The sequence below is a fragment of the Cervus elaphus genome, chromosome 21, assembly GCF_910594005.1.
Source record: "Cervus elaphus chromosome 21, mCerEla1.1, whole genome shotgun sequence".
Taxonomy (NCBI): domain Eukaryota; kingdom Metazoa; phylum Chordata; class Mammalia; order Artiodactyla; family Cervidae; genus Cervus; species Cervus elaphus.
The window spans coordinates 23,271,115-23,288,048 of NC_057835.1; the positions used below are offsets into that span (position 1 = coordinate 23,271,115).

At 37.2% G+C, this 16,934-nt stretch overlaps 1 protein-coding gene across 6 annotated transcripts in view; it reads right to left on the minus strand.

Annotated features, from left to right (window-relative positions):
• Window positions 1-16,934, minus strand: part of SPIDR (scaffold protein involved in DNA repair) — a 270,899-nt gene that overhangs the window by 247,392 nt on the left and 6,573 nt on the right. For 2 of the 6 annotated variants that reach the window (XM_043879253.1, XM_043879248.1), the window contains exon 2: window positions 7,715-7,846. The exons of the other annotated variants lie outside the window; for them this stretch is intronic. Coding sequence is in view for 1 of the 2 variants with exons in the window: in XM_043879248.1 (XP_043735183.1) it covers window positions 7,715-7,717 (3 nt within the window). In the remaining variant the exon portion in view is untranslated. The remainder of the gene's footprint in view (window positions 1-7,714; window positions 7,847-16,934) is intronic. 6 annotated transcript variants of the gene reach the window in all.

The following is a 16,934-nucleotide window of genomic DNA, read 5'->3' on the forward strand; positions in this document are numbered from 1 at the left end:
AAAAATCACACTCATGTCAGAGGCGTGGGGGTGGGAACACAGCATGAATCTGATGAGGGAAGCTTCTTGGTCACCCTGTGCCCCGAGACTGTCCGCTCCCTCACCAAGAGACACCCAGAGGGCAGCCTGGAGAACCACCTTCTGTTCCCTCAGGTTCCTGGCACTAGATATGCCAAGCAGACCAAACACCATCACAAAGATTCTAAAAATTAAACTATCACTGAAACCACAGTCCACAAAAGTAGGTCAGGACCTGAGTGCTTGATCATAGCAGCATAGTATGCTAAAGATACTATGATAAAAGATACTAAAATAAAACACTTAAATAGAACCCAGCATCTCCTAAAATGGACAGAATGTCCAGAATACAACTGAAAAACTGCTCTTCACACTAAGAACCAATACTACCAAAAAACAAGTAAGAAAAAAGTTAACTGATGCCAACAATTAAATGAATCTTGTGCTGGAAATATCTGACAAGAATTTTTAAATAGCTGTCATAAAAATGTTTCAACAATCAATGTCAAGTTCTCCTGAAACAATGAAAAATTAGTAAAAAAAAAAAAAGAATTATTTTAAAAAGACCAAATAGAAATTACAGAACTGAAAAGTACAATTATCAAATTAAAAAATAATAATAAATTACCAAAAAAAAAAAAAACCACTACTGTGTGGACTCAGTAGTAAAATGATAATTACAGAAGATAAAATCAGTAATTTGTAGGCCAATCGATAGAATTCACCAATCTGAACAACAGATTAAGAAAATATCGTTTAAAAAAAAACTGACTAAAGTCCCAGAGCCGGTGAGACAGTAACAAGATTCATCATTCATATCATCAGTGCCCCCAGAGGTAAAGAAAAAGAGAGATTGGAAAAATATGTTAAAACATATTAGCTTAAAATTTCCTATACTTGGCAAAAGGTACAATACTTCTACAGATTTAATAAGCTGAATAAACCCAAAGCAGGATAAACCTAAAGAAACCAATGGTAAGACATCAAAATTAAACTTTTAAAATTCAAAGACAAAAAGAGCTTGGAAAAGGGCCATGATAATATACTGTCTATATAGAAATACCAATTCTAGTGGCAAAATTCTCATCTGAAACCTCAGAGGCCAGAATTAACTGGAGTAATTATTTTTCAGTTCTTAAAAAACTGTAACTCACAACCTGATATCCAATAAACAGTCAATAAACAATAACAGTCAAAAAACAATAAACAATAAATATCCTCAGCAGTCAAGGGAAAATGATGACATTTTTAGACCAAAAAAATATATAATACTTAGAAATCAGCAGATGTATACTTCAAGATCGGTAAAAAGAAGTCCTCAAACAGAAGAAAATGATTTTTTAAAAATCTTGTCAACAGTGATTAAAAAAGGAAAAACAGAAATTACAGATATATGGGTAAATACTAAAGACAATCCTCCTCAAGAACTGTACAAATCACATTTAATAAACATGAAATATGAAACAAGTTACAACACTAGATGACATTAAAGATAAAAGTGAAGCTCCTACATTTTACCAAAGGTGGTAAAATGCTGCACATGTAGACTGTGGTAAGTTACATACGTATTACTGTATACCTAGAAAAACCATCGAGAACACAATAAAACAAGATAAGCTAAGAAGAATTATAAGTAAGTCAAACTGGAAATCTAATAATGTTTAAGTAGCTCTAAAAAGTCAAGAAGAGAGAAAGGAAAGAAGCAACAGAAAGTCACAAAAAACAAATAACAAGATGGCACTAATATTTCAGTAATTATCTCTTACATGTAAATGACCTAAGTACATCCATCGAAACACAGGGCCTGGCAAAGTAAACTAAAAACATGAACCAGTCACATGGTGTTTGGAGGAAACTCAAGTTCAATACTACAGTGACATTGAAAGTAAACGAATAGAAAAGATACGCCAAGAAAACACTGACAAAAACAGGGCTGCAATATTGGCATCTGGTAAAGTAGACCTCAGGTCAAAGAAAATTTCTAGAAATGAAGACAGGTATTACACAATGATAAAAGGATAAATTCAGCAAGATATAATACTAATTTTATAAACATGCAACAACAGAGCCTCAAAATGCATAAAATAAAACTGATAAAGCAGAAAGAATAAACAGTTAAATCCACCAATGTAATACTGGGGATTCCAACACCTGCCCACCATGCTCAGCAGCTGATAGAACTAGCTGGGAGAAAACAAGCTAAATGATACAAGACCTCACACACACACAAACAAACCTAATGCCTAACTGACACAGAGAGAACAGCCCACCTGTCAAAAACAAAGTACATATTATTTCTCCAAACAAAAAGGAACATTTACCCAAATAAAGCAGATTCAGAGTAAATTTAAAAGACTGAAATCATACAGAATGTGTGGCTTGATCATAAATGAATTAAGTTAGAAATCAGGAATGAAAATAAAACAGATAAATGCTAAACACATGACTAAAAATTAACAAGTTTCTGATTCAGGAATCAAACAGTCTTTAAGAGAATTTTTTACAAAATTAAATGAAAAAGAAAACATCAAAATATATGGGATGTAGCCAGAGCAAAACTGAGAGGGAAATTCGTAATATTAAATACAGTTGACCCTTGAACAACACAGGTTTGAACTGCATGAGTCCACTTACACATGGATTTTTTTTTTCCCAATAAATACCTACTCCAGGGGCAAATGATCCACAGTTGCCAGAACCCAAGGATGTGGAACTGTGGGTACAGAGGGCTAACTATAAGTTAACCATGGATTTTCAACTGCACAAGGGATTAGCCTCCTAAACCCTGCACTGTTCAAGGGTCAACTTACTGTCACTGGAAATAAAAGAAATCTCAAATCAATAACAAAATTCCAATCTCAAGAAATTAAAGGAACAAAAAATAAAGCAAACAAAAGGAAGAGAATAAATAGTAGGAATCAATTCAACTAAAAATAGGAAAACAATTACTTTTTAAAGCAATGAAACCAAGAGCTGATTCTTCAAAGATAACGACAATTGATACACTTTTAGCATGACTGACAAAACACAAGGACAGAGAATACACAGATGACCAATATGAGTTTAAAACAAGGGACATTACTACAAATTCAACAGTCATTAAGAAGATAAAAGAACACTACAAACTTTGCACCCAAATTCAGTAACTTAGAGGAAATCAACCAACTCCTCAAAAACTACAACTCAATCAAGGATAATGTGAACAAACCTCATAACCATCAAATAAATTGAATCTGAAGTTAAAAGTCCCCAAAAACAAACCACTAGGCCAAGTGATTTCATTATAGGGTTCTAACAGACCTTTAACAAAGAATTAATGTCAATATTATATAACAACTTCTGGAAAATAAGAGATAACACTTCCAAACTCATTTTAGAAAACTAATGTTACCCTGATAGAGTCAGGTAAAAACAGTATAAAAGAGAAAACTACAGACCAAATGTCTCATGAATTTAAATGCAAAAAAAAAAAAAACTCAACAAAATATTAGCAAAAGGAATCCAATAATGTTTCCAAAGAATTACACATCAAGGTCAAAGGGAATTTATTTCAGGTGTCCATGGATGATTCAACATGCAAAAGTCAGCCAATGTAATCTATCATATCAATGAGTTAAAAAAACTGCACCATCTGATACAAAAACAAAGCGTATGGCAAAATCCAACACCAACTCAAGAAAAACTATAAACAAACTACAAGTAGAGGTAAACTTCCTCAACCAAACAGCAACTACCACAAACCCTCAGCTCACACCATACTCAACCAGGAAAGAATGAATGCTTTCCCCCTCAGATCAGTAACAAGTAAGGATGTCCACTCTCATCACTTCTTCAACATAGTGCTGGAAGCTATTGTGAAGTGAAAGTGAAAGTCACTCAGTTGTGTCCGACTCTTGTGTGACCCCATGGACTATACAATCCATGGAATTCTCCAGGCAAGAATACTGGAGTGGGTAGCCTTGCCCTTCTCCAGGGGATCTTCCCAACCCAGGGATTGAACCCAGGTCTCCCGCATTGCAGGCAGATTCTTTACCAGCTGAGCCACAGTTGGAAGCTATAGCTGCTGCAATAGGACCGGGAGATGGGGTGGGAGGCAGGCGGTGAAGGATGGTGGATTTTAGAACATACAGCTTGAAAAAGAAAAAAGAAAAACAACAGAGACATTACAGTCTATGTAGAAATCCCACAAAATCTACCCCCTACAATGACCAGTACTAGTAAGTGAGTGGAGTGAGGCTACAGGATATAACATCAATGCACGAAAACCAATACATTTTTAAATACTAACAATAAACATGTACAAACTAAAATTAAAAACACAATACAATTTATAATCACACCAGAGGAAATGAAATATTAAGCATAAACTTACCAAAATATGTACAGAATCTACAAGCTAAAAAATTCAAAACGCTGATGAAAGAACCTAAAGAAAGATTAATAAATGGAGAAACATGAACTAGGAGACTCACAGGCATCTATCTGGTCCAGACTGATCTACAGCTTTAATTCACTTCCTATCAAAATTCCAGAATATTTATAGATATTGCCAGGCTACTCTGAAACTTTCAGGGAAAGCCACAGGCCCTAGAAGAGCTAAAACTATTTGAAGAAGAATGAAGTAGAAAGTCACTCTATTGGATGTTAAGGCTTACTATATAACTCCAATAATCAAGACAATACATTTGGCAAAGAGACAGACATGTAGATGACTGGACTGCTTCAGAAACCCAGAAGTAAAACCAAAGTGCAATTGGTTTCTGACAAACATGCAAAAGCAATGCAGTGGAAAAAGGAATAGACTTTCAATAAATGGTACTGGACAACAGAACATCCACAGACCAAAAAAAAAAACACCCCTAAACCTCTCACCTTATATGAAAATTAACCTAGATTTTATGGGAAAACCATGCAAACTTTTTGGCCAATCTACTATGTCACAAACTTAAATATAAAACATTAAATGACAAAGCTGTTTGTAAAAAAAAAAAAGAAAGAAAATCTTTGGGTTCTATGGCTAGGCAAAGAGTTTTTATAAATTCGATAGCAAAAGCACAAACTACCAAATGGACATGGTAAAAATTTTAAAATGTTGCTCTGATAGAAGATATTTGGTAAAACATGTCCAACAAGGGACTAATATCTAGAATATTTTTAAAACTCTCAAAATTCAGCAATATCCAAAAAAAATTTGATTTAAAAATGGGTAAAAGACAAAACATGGTACATCTGAGACAGAAATGGCAGTCCACTCCAGTATTCTTGCCTGGGAAATCCCATGGACAGAGGAGCCTGGCAGGCCTACAGTCCACGGAGTCACAAAGACATGACTTGGCATCTAAACAACAGCAAAAGACATGAACAGACATTTTGCAAAGAAGATAGACAGATGGTAAATAAGCACATAAAAACACATTCAACATCACTAGCCATCATGGCAATACAAAGTAAAGTCACAATGAGTTATCTGCACACACCTATAAAAACAGCTAAAATAAAATTGTGATGGATAAACTTCCAGAATAAGACAATAACAACCTCTAAAAACCCATTCCTCCATAAGAGGAATAATAATAGTGGCAAAAAATAATCAAAGTTTAATTTTTCAAAACTTTGGAAATTAACCACAGGCTCATAATCTGAATAGCATTCACTCAAAAAAAAAAAAAAAAAACAGCTTAATATCAGCAAGAACAGCGAACCTTTGGTGTTTTAACTTGCCCTCATCTCATGCCCCCTCTTTAGCTCCATGGCAGCCTTAAAAAACAGCAGCCTCACAGCCCAGGTAGCTGTGTAGACTGATACAGCCCACAGGAGAGAGCAAACTGGGCTTGCAGCTGTTAAAAGGCTGGTTCCTCAGAGTACCGTCCCTACCTGAACTGCCCAGCAGCTAGTAGGGGGAAAAAAAAAAACTACTCACAGAAATTATAATTTGCTATAACTCAGAGCTCACTCAGTGGAAAAGCCCTACCATCAGAGCATTTGTCTAAAACAATTGACAGCAATTAATTAATATTATAGCCGCCTGAGAGAGCAACAGCGGATTAAGAAACCACACTGACAAAAAATACTAAAGAAGGAATATCTGAAGAATGAGACGTTCATAGGCAGCACTGAAGATCTGACACCTTCCAGGGAATCTGGAATGCTCCTTGTGTTTGCAGGGCTGTGCGTATGTCCAGGAAACCCTGAGAAGACCCTAGTAGCTCAGGATTGAGGCCCTGCACAGAGTTACATGCCAAGCGTACGAGTGTGTGTGTGTGTGTGTGTCCTACTCTTGTGACCCATGGACAGTAGCCCGCCAGGCTCCTCTGTCCATGGGATTCTCCAGGCAAGAATACTGGAGTGGGTTATCATTTCCTTCTCCAGGGGATCTTCCCTGACCCAAGAATCAACCTTGAGTCTCCTGCATTGCAGGCAGATTCTTTAACGTTAACCATCACAAGCCCTAGGAATGCTGGAGTGGGTTGCCATTTTCTCCTCCAGGGGATAGTCGGTTATAAATTGCCAGAGTACAGAGGCATGTATCAACACAGAGAGAGCTCCTCAGTAAGAATGAAAGACTTATTGGCTCAAAGCATTTAAAGAAATCTCTGTCCAATAACTCATAGACAAGTAAACTAACATTGTAGTGTCTTCAGCAGCTACACATGACAGAAAATTTTTCTCAGATTTTTGGCATTTACCTCAAACAGCCACTAACACTATATTTTATGCAGTCTGTGGGTCCAGGTCCACAGGACATGGGTTGGGTCTGCAAGGCTCCTTTACCTCCAGCTCAAGGGGACGGCAATCCTCCCCTTGTCCCTTAGTGGACCCACCTCCTGGAGGCAGCAGGAAAAGCTGGAGGTACCCTTCTCCTAGAGGAAATATAAACATCACAAAACCGGTCTAGGAGGGTCATCTCAAGCATTGGCAGGTGGGTTTCTTTTCCACTAGTGCCACCTGGGAATCCCTAAACTAAACAAACAGCAATAACAAACCAAAAATATCCTCTGGGGTGGGGGTGGGAGAACTCAATGTTCAGAGTGGTCACATTATATTTTAAATGTCTGGTTTTCAACAAAAAATTGTAAGACACATGAAGAAACAGGATGCAGTCAAGAAAAACTGTACCTGAGGGAGGCCAGAAGTTGGATGCACTAGACAAAAACTTTAAAATAGTTCTGTAAATATGCTCAAAGAAAAAAAAAGGAAATTGTCTTAAAACGTTAAAAGAAAATACCTCAGCAAATAGAGAATATAAAGACATAACAATTATTCTTTAGAAAAAAAGGGAAAAAACCACAACAATAAAATAGAAATTCAAGATTTAAATAGCACAATAACTGAAATAAGATCTCAAGAGGGGCTCTATAGCAGATTTGCACTAGCAGAAAAAAAGTTATCAAGCTTTAAGATAGGAAAATTGAGTGTATCCAAGGTGAAGAACAGAAAGAAAATAGAATGAAGAAAAATGAACAGAACCTCAGAGACCTGTGGGACACCATAAGGTAAGAAAAGGAAAGAAGCAGTAGAAAGAGTATTTCAAGAAATGTAGACCAAAATCTTCCCAAATTTGATGAGCTATTAAATGTACACCTAAGAAACTCAAAAAACTCGAGGATAAACTCAAAGAGACCAACTGTAAACACATTGTGTCAACTAATGAAAGACAAAGAGAAATCATAAAAGCAACAAGAGAAAAACGACTCACCATGTAAAAGGATCCTTAGTAAGATTAATAGCTGACTACCCACAAGAAATGAAGACCCTTCAAACAGCAGCAGAATACATTCTTCTCATACACAGAGGAAAACTTCTCCTAGACAGAACAAGCCTCCATACACTGTAAAGGAGTGAGATCATATTATTTCTATTCTTAGACAAAAATACAATGAAATTAACAACAAAAATAAAACTGCAAAGATCACAAAAATATGGAAATTAAACAAAAGACTCCTAAATTCCCGCTGGATCAAAGACAGAATCACAAGAAAAATTAGAAGACACTATGAGAAAAATGAAAAAAAAAAAAAGATAAAACTTGTGGATGTAGAAAAAGCAGTGTTTACAGAGAAATTTATAACTGTAAATACTTATTTTTAATAAGAAGGCCTCAAAGTAACAGCTTAACCTTTCATCTTAGAAAACTAGAAAAAAAGATCAAATAATGCAAAGCAAGCAGAAAGAAGGAAATGAGAACAATTAGGCAGAAATAAAATAGAATACAGAATAATAAAGAATATAAATATAACCAAAAGTTGATTCCTTGAAAAGACCAAACTGATAAACCTTGAGACTTCCCTGGTGGTCCAGTGGCTAAGACTGTGTTCCCAATGCAGGGGGTCCAAGTTCAATCCCTGGTCAAGGAATTCGACCCTGCATGTCTCAACTAAAGATTCCTTGCAGCCAAATAAATAAACAAAAATAAATATGAAAAACATTTTTCAAAAAACTGACAAAACTTTAGCTAAACTGACAAAAAAAAAAAAAATAGGGAAAGAGAGAGGATTCAAACTGCAAAAATAAGAAATGAAAGAAGAGAAACACTACCAAACTAAGGATTACAGGAAACACTATAAGATTACCCAAAATCACTGCAGATGGTGAGTGCAGCCATTAAATTAAAAGATGCCTACTCCTTGGAAGAAAAGCTATGACCAACCTAGACAGCATATTAAAAAGCAGACATTACTTTGCCAACAAAGGTCCGTCTAGTCAAAGCTACGGTTTTTCCAGGAGTCATGTATGGATGTGAGAATTGGACCATAAAGAAACCTGAGTACCGAAAAACTGATGCTTTTGAACTGTGGTGTTGGAGAAGACTCTTGAGAGTCCCTTGGACTGCAAGGAGATCCAACCAGTCCATCCTAAAGGAGATCAGTCCTGGGTGTTCATTGGAAGGACTAATGCTGAAGCTGAAACTACAATCCTTTGGCCACCTGATGAGAAGAACTGACTCCTTAGAAAAGACCCTGATGCGGGGAAAGACTGAGGGAAGAAGGGGATGACAGAAGATGAGATGGTTGGATGGCATTACTGACTCGATGGACATGAGTTTGAGCAAGCTCCAGGAGCTGGGGATGGACAGGGAAGCCTGGCATGCTGCAGTCCATGGGGTCGAAAAGAGTTGGATACAACTGAGAGACTGAATGACAAGACAGTAACACAAAAAAGCCACAAGTTGAAAATGTATATAACTACCATACAGCAGACATACTCCTAGAAAGACACAAACTAGCAAAACTGACTCAAGTAAAAATAAAAAACTGAACAGATATAACAAATGGATTGAATGAGTAATTTAGAAACTTATCACAAAGAAAAGCAAGGCTCACATGGCTATGCTGTAATTTAAACCGAATACGTAAAAACCCATTAATATCAATGCTTCACAAACTCCTAATTCATACTATGAAATCAAACATCCTTATAACAAAACCAAAGACATCACAAAAAAAACTACGGGCCATTATTACTTATGAATACAGATGCAAAAGTCCTCAACAAAATACTAGCATACTGAATCCAGCAACATATACAAAGGAATATACAGAGTGACCAATAGAGATCTTCCCCCTAGCAACGCAAGATTGATGCCACATCCAAAACTCAATCAATATACTGTATCACTATAATAAAAGGGGGAAAAATAGGATCAACAGGAAAACAACTTACAAAAGCCAACATCCTTCCATGATACTAGCATTCTAAATAGAACTCAGAGAGCCTCATACACAATAACACAATAGTACAATACTGAATGCTTTCTCCTTAGGATAAGGATCAAGAAAAGGATGTCAGCCCTCACTACTTACATTCACACTACTAGAGGTTCTGGTCATTTAGGGAATGAGAAGAAATAAAAGACATTCAAATTGGAAAGGAAGAAGTAAAACTATCTCTGAATATTCAGAGATGATATGGTCACCCCTGGGGCTTCCCAGGTGGTACACTGATAAAGAATCCACCTGCCAGTGTAGGAGATGCAAGAGATGAGGGTTCGATCCCTGTGTCAGTAAGATCCCCTGGAGGAGGAAATGGCAACCCACTCCAGTATTCTTGCCTGGAAAATTCCATGGACAGAAGAATCTGGTGGGCTAGAGTCCATGGGGTCACAAAGAGTCAGACATGACTGAGTCACTGAACACACACACACACACACGATCCTAAGAAACACACACATACAATACAATGAATGAGTTCAGCAAAGTTGCAAGACACAATCTCAATATAAAAAATCAACTGTAATTATATACACTAGCAGTGACCAAGAGAAAAATTATTAATTGCATTAATACCATCAAAAAGAATAAGATGCTTAGAAATAAAATTAACCAAAGAAGTGCAAGACTTATTAAAATGAAAACTACAAAACACAGGTGAAAGAAATTAAAGAGCTAAATAAAATGGAGGGGACTTCTCTGGTGGTCCAGCAGTTAAGACTCTGCCCTCCACTGCAGGGGGTGTGGATTAGATCTGTGATCAGGTGAACTAGGATCCCACATGCTGTGCAGCCAAAAATATAAAATAAAATAAAGAACTGCTTTAAATAAGAAAAAAAAGGAAAGACATCCCATGTTCACAGCTTGGAAAACTTAATACTGTTAAGACAGAAATACTCTCCAATTTTCTACAGAATTAACCGAATTAAAAAAAAAAAATACCAGAAGGTTGTTCCAGAAAGTAACTAATGTCACTTTTCACATGAAAATGCTAGGGACCAAGAATGATTCAAACTATCCTGAAACAGAACACAAGCCAGAGAATTTGTAACTTCAAAACTTTCTACCAAGCTACAGTAGTTAAGAAAGTTTGGTAGTAGCGTAAGCATAACACATAAATCAGTGGAACAGAATCCATACTAAAAAATAAATCCTTACATTTATGTTCAATTGATCTTAAAAAGAAAATGTAAAGAGAATTCAAGAGAGAATAATCTTTTCAACAAATGGTATTAGTACAACTGAATAGCCACATGTAAAAGAATGAAGCTAGATCCTTTTCTTACATCACATACAAAAATTAACCCAAACTGAACCACAGACCTAAATGTATGAGATAAAACTTTCAGAAGAAAACACAGGAATAAACCTTTACCACAAAAAACCTAAGTGATTTCTCACATGTGATACCAAAAGCATAAGCAACAAGAGTAAATTAACTGAACTTCATCAAAAACTTTAAACATTTATGCTTCAAATGATCCAATCAAGAAAATTTTAAAAGTCCACAGATTGGGAGAAAATATTCGTAAGTCACATATCTGATAAGGAAACTATACGTAGGATTTATAAAGAACCTTTACAACTCAACAATAAAAAGACAAATCCAACTAAAATGCAAGCAAGCAATTTGAATACACATTTCTTCAAAGAAGATACATAAACGGCCAATAAGCACATGAAAAGATAGTCAACATAATCAGTCATTAGGGAAATGCAAGATCAAAACCAAATCAATGCAATACCAATTTCTACTCATTAAAGTAGGGCTTCCCAGATGGTACACTGATAAAGAATCCACCTGCCAGTGTAGGAGATGTAAGAGATGAGGGTTTGAGCCCCGAGCTGGGAAGATCCCCTGGAGGAGGAAATGGCAACCCACTCCAGTATTCTTGCCTGGAAAATTCCATGGACAGAAGAACCTGGTGGGTTAGAATCCATGGGGTTGGAAAGAGTCAAACATGACTGAGCACACTACAGTCAAAAGAAGGCAATGACAAGTACTGACAAGCACGGGGTAAAATTAGAAGCCTCATTCCGTGAACTGACAAAACATGGTCCACTGGAGAAGGGAATGGCAAACCACTTCAGTATGCTTGCCTTGAGAACCCCATGAACAGTATGAAAAGGCAAAAACACAGGACACTGAAAGATAAACTCCCCAGGTTGGTAGATGCACAATATGCTATTGGAGAAATAGCTCCAGAAAGAATGAAGGGGCTGAACCAAAGTGAAAACCCAATGGAAGTAAAACCCAATGCTATAAAGAACAATATTGCATAGGAAGCTGGAATGTCAGGTCCATGAATCAAGGTAAATTGGAAGTGCTTAAACAGGAGACGGCAAGAGTGAACATTGACATTTCAGGAATCAGTGACCTAAAATGGACCGGAATGGGCAAATTTAATTAAGATGACCATTATATCTACTACTGTGGGCATGAATCCCTTAGAAGAAATAAAGTAACCCTCATAGTCAACAAAAGAGTCTGAAATGCAGTACTTGGCTACAATCTCAAAAACAAAAGAATGATCTCTGTTTGTTTCCAAGGCAAACCATTCAATATCACAGTAATTCAAGTCTATGCCCCAACCACTAATGCTGAACAACATGAAGCTGAACAGTCCAATGAAGACCTACAAGATGTCTAGAACTAACTGGAAAAAAGATGTGCTTTTCATGATAGGGGACTGGAATGCAAAAGTAGGAAGTCAAGAGATACTTGGAGTTAACAGGCAAGTTTGGCCTAGGAGTACAAAATGAAGGAGCACAAAGGTTGACAGAGTTTTCCAAGGAAACACACTGGTCATAGCAAACACCCTCTTCCAACAACACAAGAGATGACTCTACACATGAATATCACCAGATGGTCAATACCGAAATCAGACTGATTATATTCTTTGCAGCCGAAGATGGAGAACCCCTACACAGTCATCAAAACAAGACCAAGAGCTGACTGTGGCTCAGATGATGAACTCATTGCCAAATTCAGACTTAAACTGAAGAAACTAGGAAAGACCACTAGACCATCCAGGTATGACCTAAATCAAAACCCATATGACTATACAGTAGAAGTGACAAATAGATTCAAGGTATTAGTTTGAGTAAACTCCAGGAGTTGGTAATGGATAGGGAGGCTTGGCGTGCTGCAGTCCATGGGGTCGCAATGGGGTCACAAAGAGTCAGACAGGACTGAGCGACTGAACTGAACTGAACTGCTTAGATCTGATAGACAGAGAGCCTGAAGAACTATGGGTGGAGGTTCGTGATATTTGTACAAAAGGCAGTGATCAAAACCATCCGCAAGAAAAAGAAAGGCAAAATGGTTGTCTGAGGAGGCTGTACAAGTAGCTGAGAAAAGAAGAGAAGCTAAAGGCAAAGGAGAAAAGGAAAGATAAACTCATCTGAATGCACAGTTCCAAAGAATAGCAAGGAGAGATAAGAAAGCCTTCCTCAGTGATCAATACAAATAGAGGAAAACAACAGAATGGGAACCACTAAAGATCTCTTCAAGAAGATAAAAAGTACCAAGGGAACATTTCATGCAAAGATTAGCATAATAAAGGACAGAAACGGTATGGACCTAAGAGGAGCAGAAGATACTAATTAGAGGTGGCAAGAATACACAGAAAAGCTATATAAAAAAGATCTTAATGACCCAGACAACCACGATGGTGGTTATCGTGACATCATGGAGTACAAAGTCAGGTGGGCCTTAGGAAGCATCACTATGAACAAAGCTAGTGGAGGTGGTGGAATTCCAGCTGAGCAGGAACTTAACATAGAAGTTAAATAAGCAGGGTGACAATATACAGCCTTGACATACTCCTTTCCCAATTAAGAACCAGTCCGTTGTTCCATGTCCGGTTCTGACTGTTGCTTCTTGACCTGCAAACAGATTTCTCAAGAGACAGGTCAGGTAGTCTGGTATTCCCATCTCTTTAAGAATTTTCCACAGTTTGTTGTGATCCACACAGTCCAGATGTTAGTGTAATCAATGAAACAGAAGTAGATGTTCTTCTGGAATCCTCTTGCTTTTTCTATGATCCAACGGATGTTGGCAATTTGATCCCTGGTTCCTCTGCCTTTTCTAAGTCCAGCTTGCACATCTGGAGGTTCTCAGTTCATGTACTGTTGAAGCCTGGCTTGGAGAATTTTGAGGATTATTTTCGTAGTGTGTGAGATGAGTGCAGTTGTGCAGTAGTTTGAACATTCTCTGGCACTGCCTTTCTTTGGGATTGGAGTGAAAACTGACCTTTTCCAGTCTGTGGCCACTGCTGAGTTTTCCAGATTTGCTGGCATATTGAGTGCAGCATTCTCAAGCATCAGCTTTCAAGATTTGAAATGGCTCAGCTGGAATTCCATCACCTCCACTAGCTTTATTCATAGTGATGCTTCCTAAGGCCCACCTGACTTCGGACTCCAGAATGTCTGGCTCTAGGTGAGTGATCACACCATCCTGGTTATTTAAGAGCTTTTTTTAACAGTTCTTCTGTGTATTTTTGCCACCTTTTCTTAATGTCTTCTTCTGTTAGGTCCATACCATTCTGTCCTTTATTGTGCCCATCTTTGCATGAAATGTTCCCTTGGTATCTCTAATTTTCTTGAAGAGCCCTCTAGTCTTTCCCATTCTATTGTTTTCCTCTATTTATTTGCATTGATCACTTATCTCTCCTTGCTATTCTTTGAAACTCTGCATTCAGATGGATACATCTTTCCTATTCTCCTTTGCCTTTAGCTTCTTGGTAGGTTTATACCCAAGGTAAATGAAAACTTCCATCTTCACAAAAATTGGTACACAAATGATCATAGGAGCATTATTCCTAACTGCCAAAATGTGTAAATATTGCAATATCCATCAAATGAATGGATTTAATGTTGTATACCTTCCAATGAAAAAATATTAAATCACAAAGGGGAATGAAGTACTGATACATTCTACAATAATGGATGAACCTTGAAAACAGTAGGCTAAGCGTAAGAAGTTGATCTCAAGAGACCAAGTGTTATTCCATTTATATGAAATTTCTAAAGTAGGTAAATCTGTACAGATGAAAATTTGCTTAGAGGTTGCCAGGGGATGGGAAAGGAGAGAATGTGGAATGACTGCTAACAGCTGTGGAGTTTCTTTTTAGAGTGATGAAAATACTCTATAGTTAAAAATATATACACAGCCCTGTGAATATACTAAAAAAAAAAAAAAAAAAAAAAAAAACCCCACTAAATTACATACTTTCAAAACACGAATTTATTACCTATGAAATTGATAAAATCACTCATACATTTAAGTGTAGTATCATACAGCCACTCTAGAAAAGTTTGCTGATTTCTTATAAAATTAAACATCCAATTATGATATGAACCAGCAATTACACTCCCGGGCATTTATCTTAGAGAAATAAAACCCTATGTTCCCACAAAAATCCATACACAAGTGTTGACAGCAGCTTTATTCTAATAGCCAGAAACCGGAAACAGACCAGTCATGTTTCAATAGTAAAATGATAAGTAAACTGCAGTACATCCATTCAAAGGACTACTACTCAGCAATAAAAATGAACAAACCACCGATATACACAACTTGGATAAGACTCTTATACTGAGTGGGAAAAAAATAACAAAAACAATGTCCAAAGGTTATAAACTAAATAACTCTTTCCCTGTAACATTTTTGAAATGACAAAAAAATTTAGATTAATGATTGTCAGGAGTTAGGGTGGGAGTTATTGAAAGGGTGTGGATGTGATTAGAAAAGGAATATTTGTGCTGGTGCAACTGTTCAGTATCTTGACTGTGGCAGTTGATACATGAACCTACACATGTCATAAAATTGTACAGAACTAAACACACACACAATACATACACAGACACACATCTAGGGAGATCTGAATAAGGCAGTTGGATTGTATTCAGGTCAATATAGTGGTGGTGATACTGTACTACAGTTTTGCACGATGTTACCAATGGGGCAAACTGGATAAAGAATAAATGAGATCTCTGTTATTCTTTACAACTATATGTGCTTCTACAATTATTGCAGTTTTAAAGACGGACTGCCTACAGGGTCAGGACTAAGTGGAGAAAAGACCAGGACAATGATTTCTAGTTTTCATGAGAAATTTTTTCATGCTACTTTATCTTATCTATGTATGCCTGATTTAAAAGAAAATATTTTTGCTCTACACAAGGGATGTATGTGAAGTACCTGTCATATGAAAAGTCTTCAATGAATGTTAGTTCTCCTTTCCTTCCATGTTAAGGATAAGAAAACCTCCAGACCAAGAGATCAGGACTAAGCGGTCTAATTCTAAGCAGAACTACTAGTAAGTCATCCAATGGCACTACCAAGGGCTAAAACCGGAACCATAAGGTACACCCACCAAGATAACTATGAGAGAATCTCTCGCCATCACTGAACAACTTTAAAACTAAGCCCTCTTCCTATTCCTTGTTCAACAAGTTGAGTCAAGCAATCCCAGGGAAACTTAAAGGCAAAACAGCAGAGGATTCACAACAGTATCTAAAAGATACTTTCATTGTGGTGTTTTATTAATTGCTTTCATTATCACTAACAGTAATTGAACACTTATATGCTCAGTGTGGGGCCACCCAAGACGGACGGGTCATGGTGGAGAGGTCTGACAGAATGTAGTCCACTGGAGAAGGGAATGGCAAACCACTTCAGTATTCTTGCCTTGAGAACCCCATGAACAGTATGAAAAGGCAAAAAGATAGGACACTGAAAGATGAACTATGAGACGGTTGGACAGCATCACCGACTCAATCGACATGGGTATGGGTTGACTCCGGGAGTTAGTGATGGACAGGGAGGCCTGGCGCGCTGCGGCTCATGGGTCACAAAGAGTCAGACACGACTAAGCAACTGAACTGAACTGAACTGAACTGAACTGAATGCTCAGTATATCATTTCATTCATTCTCATCATTTAACCCTCATACCAACCTTGCAAGGCAGGTATTATCCCCATTTTATAGACAAAGAAGCTACAACTTAGAAATGCTGGGTATATTGTGCTGGTTGGAGAGCTAGCAAGCAACATGTCAGGATTTTCTCCCATGTATGTCTAATTCCCAGAAATAAAGATTCTAGCCACTCCGCATTATCTCACTTTAACAAAACTATCCCTCATAAAGGTACATACCGGCAGCTGGGCTTCTGACTGAGCTGAATACCTGGGAATTTACTGGG